General features: G+C 40.2%; 1 protein-coding gene across 3 annotated transcripts in view; it reads left to right on the forward strand.

Moving 5' to 3' along the window:
• ELP1 (elongator acetyltransferase complex subunit 1) overlaps positions 1-9654 on the forward strand; it is a 62978-nt gene that overhangs the window by 45698 nt on the left and 7626 nt on the right. For all 3 annotated transcript variants that reach the window (XM_036856733.1, XM_036856734.1, XM_036856735.1), the window contains 5 exons: positions 5407-5469; positions 5851-5911; positions 7448-7561; positions 8264-8375; positions 9453-9580. In XM_036856733.1, coding sequence (XP_036712628.1) covers positions 5407-5469; positions 5851-5911; positions 7448-7561; positions 8264-8375; positions 9453-9580 — 478 coding nt within the window. The remainder of the gene's footprint in view (positions 1-5406; positions 5470-5850; positions 5912-7447; positions 7562-8263; positions 8376-9452; positions 9581-9654) is intronic.

Genomic DNA, 9654 nt, shown 5'->3' on the forward strand with positions numbered 1-9654 from the left:
AATCTACATTTTCTTACTCTCCTCCCCCACATTTTATGATTTTGATGTCTTCTCTCACATCTTCATGTTCATCCTTTTGCTGTTTATTGTGGTTATCATCACTTTCACAGAAATTTTTTAATTAATTAATTAATTTATTTATTTATTTATGGCTTTGTTGGGTCTTCGTTTCTGTGCGAGGGCTTTCTCTAGTTGTGGCGGGCGGGGGCCACTCTTCATCGCGGTGCGTGGGCCACTCTTCATCACGGTGCGCGGGCCTCTCAGTGTCGCGGCCTCTCTTGTTGCGGAGCACAGGCTCCAGATACACAGGCTCAGTAGTTGTGGCTCACGGGCCTAGTTGCTCCGCGGCATGTGGGATCTTCCCAGACCAGGGCTCGAACCCGTGTCCCCTGCATTGGCAGGCAGATTCTCAACCACTGCGCCACCAGGGAAGCCCTAATTTTTTGTTTTTAAATCTCTGTACTGTCTTATTTAGGTGATTTGCTTTCCAATTGTGATTTTCTGTTTCTTATATATTCTTACTTCTTTTCTATTTAGAGAAGACCTTTCAATATTTCCTTTAGGATAGGTTTAGTATTGCTGTATTCTTTTAGTTTCTGCTTGTCTGAGAAATTCTTTATCTTTCCTTCTATTCTAAATGATAATCTTGCTGGTTAGGGTATCGTAGGTTGCAGATTTTTCCCTTTCAGGACTTTGAATATATCTTGCCCCTCCAGTGTGGCCTTGGCAACATTTCTGTAGAGAAATCAGCTGATAGCCTTATGGGGGTCCCCTTGTAATTAACTCTTTGTTTTTCTCTTGCTGCTTTTAGAATCCTCTCTTTAACTTTTGCTACTTGTATTATAATATGTCTTGGTGTAGGTCTATTTGGGCTTACCTTGTTTGGGACCCTCTGTGTTTCCTATACCTGGGTATGTTTCCTTCTTTATGTTTGGGAAGTTTTCAGCCATAATTTCTTCAAATACATTTTCGATCCCCATTGGCATGCTTTATATTATCCCATAGGTCTCTTATATTGCTTTCATTTTCTTTTTTTTTTTAATTTGCCTTTCTGTCTGCTGTCCTGATTGGGTGATTTCCATTATTCTATTGATATCTTCTAGGTCACTTATTTGTTCTTGTGCATTATTTATTCTGCTGTTCATTGCTTTTAGTTCAGTTGTCATCTCAGCAAATGAGTTTTCGAATTTTTCTTGGTTACACTTTATAGTTTCTAGTTCCTTTTTTTTTTACAGTACTCTGCATTTCTGTCAATAGCCTTCCTTAATTCTTTCAGTATTTTCATTATCTCCTTTTTGAAATTGGTGTCTATTTGACTGAAGAGGTCTGTTTGTTCTTTCAGGGGAATTCTCTTGGTCTTTTAACTGTGAGTGGTTCCTCTGCTTCTTCATTTTACTTATAATTCTCTTATTCCGTGAGTTTAGGAGAAACAGTTAGCTACTGTTGTCTTGGAGAGCTATTTATATGTGGGTCCGTCCCTGTGTATCTTGTGTGGGTTTAATATTTTTGGTGCGAGGGCTGTTTTTTTATATTTTTATTTGTTTATTTGGCTATGTCAGGTCTTAGTTGTGGCACGTGGGATCTTTGTTGCGGCATGCGGGATCTCTCATTGCGGCACATGGGCTTCTCTCTAGTCGTGGCACGCGGGCTACAGAGCATGCAGGCTTAGTTGTCCCGTGGCATGTGGGATCTTAGTTCCCCGACCAGGGATCGAACCTACATCCCCTGCATTGGAAGGCAGATTCTTAACCACTGGACCACCAGGAAAGTCCCACGAGGGCTGTTTTTTTACAGATACCTGTAGCCTCTTTCCTCAGCATGTGCTGGCCATCATCCCCTTGATAGGGGGTGTGCAGATATGGGAGCTAGTGCCTGGTCCTGGGGTTCTCGGTGGCGCTGGCAGATCATGCGCACCCCTGGAGCATGCGATGGGAGTAGAGGCGGCTCACGACCACTCCTGGAGTCCAGAAGGGTGGTGGTGGCAGCTGGTGATTACTCCTAAAGCCCAGAGGGCAGCCATGGCTCGTGACTGCTCCTGGAGCTCATGTAGGCGGTGTTCTGCTGCCTGAGAGCTCCTGCAGGGAAAAAGGCTGTAGTGGCAGGTCCTGCCCCTCCCCTCACGCACTGCCCACACAATGGCACCTGGCCTCTAAAGTAGCCTAGGTTTCCTCCGCGTACACTCTCAGTTGCGGTTGCACCAGACTCTAGCCCCTTCAGGCTGTTTGCGTGCAGCCCACCCCAGTCGTCTACCTGGGTGTGATCTCTGAAGCTCGAGTTTCCACACCCAGCCCCCGCCCATACCAGAGGACATGCGTCTTAGGCTGGGGAGTGCAGGGCGGTGGCACTGTTTGTCTCTCCATTCTAGCTGCTGCAAACCAGTTGCTGCGTTCTCCTCCCAGGCTCCAAAGCTCCCCCTCTGTCCCAGCTAATCTCCCCACTGGTGAGGGGACTTCCCGGGGTACAGGAACCTTTCCTCTTTCACAGATCCCTCCCAAGGGCCCAGGTCCTGTCCCGATTCCTTTCTCTCTTTTTTTTTCTTTCGTCCTACCCAGTTACATGGAGATTTTCTTGCTCTTTCAGAGGTCTGAGGTCCTCTGCCAGCGTTTGGTAGATATTCTGTGAGAATTGTTCCACATGTATGTGTATTTCTGATATATTTGTGGGAGGGGGTGAGCTTCATGTCCTACTACTCCACCATCTTGATCACTCCTCTGCATTGACTTTTGAATGTTAAACCAATCTTGCATCCCTGAGTTAAACCCAACTTGGTCATAATGTATGACCTATATTGGTGGAGTCAAAAGTTTACTTGAGGCTTTTGTGCTTGTTCACAAGGAATATTGTTTTATAGTTTCCTTGTTATGTCCAGAATATATAAAGAACTCTTACAACTCAAGAACAAAAGGACAAACAACTCATTTTGTTTGAAATGGCCAAAAGACTTGAATAGGTATTTCTCCAAAGAAGATATACAGATGGCCATTAACCACATGAAGAGATGTTCAACATCATTGTTCATTAAGGAAATGCAAATCAAAACCACAGTGAGCTATCACTTCATACCCACTAGAATTGTTTTAATCAAAAGAATGAAAAATAAGTGTTGTCAAAGATGTGGAGAAATAGGAACCCTTGTATATTGCTAGTGGGAATGTAAAATGGTGCAGCTGCTATGGAAAAGAGTTTGGTGGTTCCTCAAAAGGTTAAGCATAATATTACCATATGATTCAGCAGTTCCACCCCTAAATATATACTCAAGAGAAATGGAAACATATGTCCACAAAGGAACTTGTACACAAATGTTTATATTTATAGAGCATTATAATAGCCAAAAGGTGGAAACAACCCAAATGTCCATCAATGACAGATGAACGGATAAATAAATTGTGATATATGCACACATGCACAGACAGACAGACAGACAGACACACACACACACACAGGATATTATTCAGTCATAAAAAAGAATGAAAACTTGATGCATGCTACAACTTAGATGAAACTTGAAAACATTATGCTGAGTGAAATAAGTCACATAAAAGGACAAATATTATATGATTCTACTTACATGAAGTAACTAGAGTAGTCAAATTCATCTGGACAGAAAGTATAATGATGGTTGCTAGAGGCTGGGGGTAGGGGAACATGGGGATTTACTGTTCAATGGATATAGAATTTCAGTTTTGCAAGATAAAAAAAGTTTTGGAGACTGATGGTGGTGATGGTTTCACAACAGTGTGAATTCGCTTAATGCCACCGAACTGTACAGTAAATGGTTAAAAGGGTAAATTTTATATTAAATTTTACTACAATCAAAAAAAATAAGAGGAAAGAAAGGAACAAAGAACTGGTAGATGGTACAACTTGGACGAATCTTAAAAACATATGCTAAGTGAAATAAGTCAGACACAAAAAGTCACCTATTGTATGGTTCCTTTTTTACAATATATCCAGATTAGGCAAATCCAGAGACAGAAAGCAGGTTAGAAGTTACCAGGGGGTGAGAGGAGTGGGAAATAAGGAGGGATTGGTTAATGGATATGGAGTGTTTTTATGTGATGATAAAAAAATTTTGAAAGTAGGGAGAGCTTGTGGTTACCAACATTGTGATGTAGTAAACACCATCGAATTATACACTTTAAAACCATTCAGTGTATGTTAATGTGAATTTGATCTCAATAAAACACACACACTCACACATTGCCAGTCAAGCAAAACACATCCTACCATGTTTCTCTGGGACATGTGGTATAGGCCTGCAAGGATCCTTTGGGGTCTGGGAAGAAAATGTTTAATTAATCTTTTTAATAAAAATAACCTATTTAAAGTAGTATATATGTATTATAGATTGTTTAAAGTGCTGAAAGCAAATACAAGAAAATAAAAACATCTCATTCCTACCACTCAGAAATTGCTATTATAAGCACTTCCTGTTTTCTTTCTAGAGTTTTCTCTCTCCTTTCTCTTCCCCACCCCCTCTCTCCACACACATACACGTATTTTTAACCAAAATGAAATTATGCTGTTTGTTCTGTTTGTAAATTTGGTGTGTTTGGTTATGATCTTCATCTCTCCATATTGACACATTTTAATTCATCTAATAATTACAATTTAAGTTCCCTCAGTATTCCAAAATTGTTTACAGTAGATCGATCAAATTAGATTCCAGTTTAGGGACATGTATTGCATTTTGTTAAGTCCTTTAAATCCCTTTTATCTAATGTATACACCCCCCTTTTAATGACAGAGATTACTTGAAGAAACCCAGCCAGTTGTCTCATATATTTCATCTTTTAAAAACGTGTTTTGTTTTATATGCTTTTTAAGTACATTAAGTAATTATGTATTGGGGTACATGATCAAAAGTATTTAGTGGTAAGGGTATAAGCATCACAAATGGTTAAAGACTGTAGGGTATGCAGGTGTTTATTACACTCATTTATCAGTTTTTTGTAGGTTTGAAGTTGTTCAAAATAAAAAGAAAAAAATAAACATTAAAAAAGAAAAAATGGTTTAGAAGATTCCTATTCTAGTCTGCCATTTTTTCAGAGTGTGCACTTGTCAATTCAGGAGCCCACCTAAACCTCCGGAATCAGATTTGGAGGTGCACCTGGGGAAATGGGCATTTCTAACAGTCTCTCTCGTGGTTTTGATGCTCAGGAATGTAGAGAGGTGATGCTTACCTTGTGCTTTGTGATCATTTCCAGAATTGACACCCCTCCTTTGTCTCTTGCATCAGTATTTATCGAGCATGTACTCTAGGCTAGTCCCACCAACTGGGACTGTGAGTGATAGGCTGGAAAGGCAGAGAGAGGCAGCTCTGTGGGCAGTTTTGCAGTTTATTATGGTGGCATCTAACACACTTGCTCCATTAGCCTGTTACCTTCCTTGATGTTCCCCTGTCAGGATTATGAAGAAGCTGTGCTGCTGCTGTTAGAAGGAGCTGCCTGGGAAGAAGCTCTGAGACTGGTAAGAGGACTTCAAAACTCCTCCCTGCATGAAGTGCTAAGCAGAGCAAGAGCCTGCACAGGGGAGACAGTGTCAGCCGGAGTCCCTTGTCTTCTGAGCTACTGAAATTTGTTAGAAATAGTTCAGGTTCCTGGTCTAAGGATAAGCAGTGCTTTTAAAACCATTTTAAAAATTTATTCTTGATGTTTGGAATCAGTCCTCTAAATGTGAAATATTACTAATTTTTACTGAAATGAATTGAGTTTTCATTGGCTACCTTATAGGAGGCCTACTCCTCTGGAAAATATCCTGTCACCTCTGAAAGTGATCCATTTCCAAGTATCTTAACTTTCCAGTGATTTGAAGTTTTCCTGCCTAAAATTGTTGTATTTTTTTTTTTAGGTACACAAATATAACAGACCAGATATTATAGAAACCAACGTAAAGCCTTCCATTTTAGAAGGTGAGGGTTACATTTTAGATAGAATTCCTGATTTGGAAGTATAGAACTGTGGGGGGAGAGGGAGACGGGAGGGTACTGCCGGTGCTATTACATCCTTTAATCATGTCAGTGATGAAAGGACTCATTATATCGAGTCAATCAGAGTTCTCCACTGGGTGTGAAATTTACTTCTGACCATGGTTTTTAAATATGCTAAGTTGCTAAATAGTAGCACATAACTTATTTGAATGCTAAAAACCTGTGATAAGATACAATTAAGAATCTTTGGGAATAGTTGGTAAACTCAAATATGAACTGTATATTAGATAATATTGTATCAAATGGTTAATTTCCTGCATTTAATAATTGTATTGTGGTTATATAGATGATATCCTGATTCTTAGAGATGCTGAAGTATTTAAGAGGGAAGAATCATATCTGCAACTTCCTCTCAAAGGGTTCCACAAAAATAAGTTGTGTGTGTGTGTGTGTGTGTGTAGAAACAGAGGAAGCCAAAAATATGGCAAAATGTTAATAATTGATAAATCTAAGTGAAGGGTACATGTATGTACATTGAATTACTGCAACCTTTAAGTAGGTCTGAAACTTTTTCAAAACAAAAATTTTTTAAAAATAAGAAGGGATTCCCTGGTGATCCAGTGGTTAAGACTCCGCGCTTCCACTGCAGGGGGCACGGGTTTGATCCCTGGTCGGGGAACTAAGATCCTGCGTGCTGTGTGGTGCAGCCAAAAAAATAATAATAATAATAAAAAGAAGAACCTTTGCAGATGGTTCCTCGATAACAGATGAGTTTTATCAGTTCTAGAATACTCTGGTGTTCACTGTATCCCTTAAAAGCAAAGTGCAAAAGAAGGACATCAGTTTGACTTATAAAAGTCTTTGGGAGTAGAGGTTGATTTTAAGCTCTGCACAGTCTACCCTGTAAGTAATGTCTGGCCTTTTTGACATTAACATGTATTCATATTCTTACCCTGCCTGCTCTCTACTACCCTGTCCTACTTAAAACTGGGAGGGTTCTTTGTGTATCATTCACTTTAGGTACTCCTAACTGGATACTGGAAGCATCCTTCCTGGCCCTATAACAATCCATCTAGCCCACTCTTACTTGATTTTTCTCCACTAATTAGAACCGAGAAAAAGTGCTGACAGTTCATCTACAAAGACCTAATACTTATATGTTTAAGAAGCATTTCAGCGACTTTCCTCCTATTTTTGTTAACAGCTTCCTGTGCACTCCTTTTATTTACTAGTCTTCTCTTGGGTTAGATACCAAGTCTTTTGTTCAGGTGATTTTGTAAGTTTAGTGGTAGAGAGTATTCTAGGATGATGTTGATGAACTTTAAGATCTAGAATCTCAATCTCTAGTTCTTTCTCCTATAGCAATGCTGGTTACTTCTCATTAAAGAAAAAATTCTTGCTTGAAAAACCTGGTAACTTCTTTTCTTTGTTAAGCTCCAACTCCCTCACTAACCCCCCCACTCTAGTTTTATCCCTTTGTTTAAACGTGCTCAAATTATTTTCCATCTGCACCCTTAGCCCAGAAAAATTATATGGCGTTTCTGGACTCTCAGACAGCCACATTCAGTCGCCATAAAGCACGTCTGTTGGTGGTGCGAGAGCTCAAGGAGCAAGCACAGCAGGTGCATCTGGGTGAGTGCCCGCCTGAAGACACCGACGCTTGGGGGGTGGTGAGGGGCAGCATCGCACTTTGTCTTAGCTGCTCACTCTCCCTCCCGCAGTGTGATTACTGTGCCAAGTGGAAGTCCGAGGCCTCTGAGGGTCTGTGAGGGTCTTTGTTGTGGGTACTGGGGAGAGCTTGGGGGCAGGACCAGGTGCCAACAGGTAGAGCTCTGCCAAACATTCTCTCCACACCCCAACCACAGCAGTGGACTACTGTATTTACACAGTGATCTCCTCATTTCCAGAAGTTCCTGTGCTTTTAAAAAAAAAAAAAAAAAGACTTGCCTGGTGGTCCAGTGGTTAAGACTCTGCACTTCCAACGCAGGGGGCCCAGGTTCGATCCCTGGTCAGGGAACTAGATCCCACATGCCACAACGAAGATATTGCACACGGCAACAAAGATCCCACGTGTGACAACTAAGACCCGGCGCAGCTAGCTAGCTAGCTAAATAAATAAATAAAAATGTTTTATGTAAAAAGAATAAAGTTTGGTAAAGTACTAGTTTACAGTAATAAAACTGTATTTATTATCTTATTTCATTTTGAGGTCAACTTTGTATTAGTTTTCATATGTCCTTAGATATGACCTGGTTAACTGTAGTTCCCTTACCCCACTGAAGGTAAACCCTCATTTTCAGGTAGTTTTCATTCTGTCTGGTTCTTCTCTTCTAGATGATGAGGCACCCCACGGTCAAGAGTCAGATCTCTTCTCTGAAACTAGCAGTGTCATGAGTGGCAGTGACATGAGTGGCAAATATTCCCACAGTAACTCCAGAATATCAGCGTATGTATCATGTTTATTTAGCACATTGACCGTGCCCTGGGTATATGGAGAAAGTACAAGTAAATAGGTCAGTTTTCCAACAGGACAGTGCAGCAGGAGGGGGAGGACGTTCTTCAAGGCCCTGTGGAAGCTGTGCAAGGACCTTCCCAGCATGTCTAAGAGATTAGAATCAGCTTTGAAATGTTTTCTGCTGCAGCTTCGTGGCCTATGTGTTTGCCCATCACCCACATGGCACTTACACTGGGTACTCAATTTATATATGACATCTAACTTTATTCATTTAAGAAATATTAAGTGACTATAATGTGTAGGCACTGAGAAAAATATAAAGATTATAAAGAAAAAAGATTTCACACTTCTTCAATTCAAAATTCAACTGGTCAGAAGTATAATCGAGCTAGTTGTAGTGGATGTTACCAAAACCTTTTAAGGAGATGTGAGTTATAAGAGTTTGTACTCTACCTTGGGAAACAAAACAATGCAAGATTATATATTTAAACCAAATTGTGCTTTAGGAATTCAGAATGGAGACCTGTGAGGTTGTGTGGTGCAATCAGAAACTGCAAGAAAGCCACCTAGAAATGGGCTTTGAGAGTTGGGGTGAGAGTCCCAGACAAAACAAATGGCATAATGAAAGACCTCTGAGGCAGGAGAGAATGTGGGATTCATATATATTTTATGATATTCAAATTCCAATCTGGTATGTCTGTTATCTTACTTCAACTTAATTTTGTTGCCTTTAAACTTATTTGGTTTTTGCTACAAAATTGAAGCTGTTTGTTGTTCTTTTCATTTTTCCACCTCTTATTATCAGATGAAATCCGATTTTATTCTGTATTTTAATCAAAACTTCAAGGCCAGGCATCACTTTTTAGGGTTTTCCTTATTACTTCCTGCCTTTTCTCTCCCAATTTAATTTTTATGTATCATTTTAACACCTTCACCATTTTCCCCAAAATACAAATACCATCTGTATATACTCTGGTTTCCCAGAAAGTTGGTGGCCAATAGTTACATTCATTTTAATCTGTTCAGCACAAGGAGAGCCCCTTTTAAAACATCTCTAATTTCTAACAGGAGATCATCTAAGAATCGGCGCAAAGCGGAACGGAAGAAGCACAGCCTCAAGGAAGGGAGTCCACTGGAGGATCTGGCCCTTTTGGAGGCATTGAGTGAAGTGGTGCAGGGCACTGAAAAATTGAAAGGTATATTCTCAATACTGATGATTCTTGCCCACAAAAAACATAGCAAATTCGTCACTTCAAGGTGCATTCCTGAA

Source organism: Balaenoptera musculus, chromosome 6 (genome assembly GCF_009873245.2).
Source record: "Balaenoptera musculus isolate JJ_BM4_2016_0621 chromosome 6, mBalMus1.pri.v3, whole genome shotgun sequence".
Taxonomy (NCBI): Eukaryota; Metazoa; Chordata; class Mammalia; order Artiodactyla; family Balaenopteridae; genus Balaenoptera; species Balaenoptera musculus.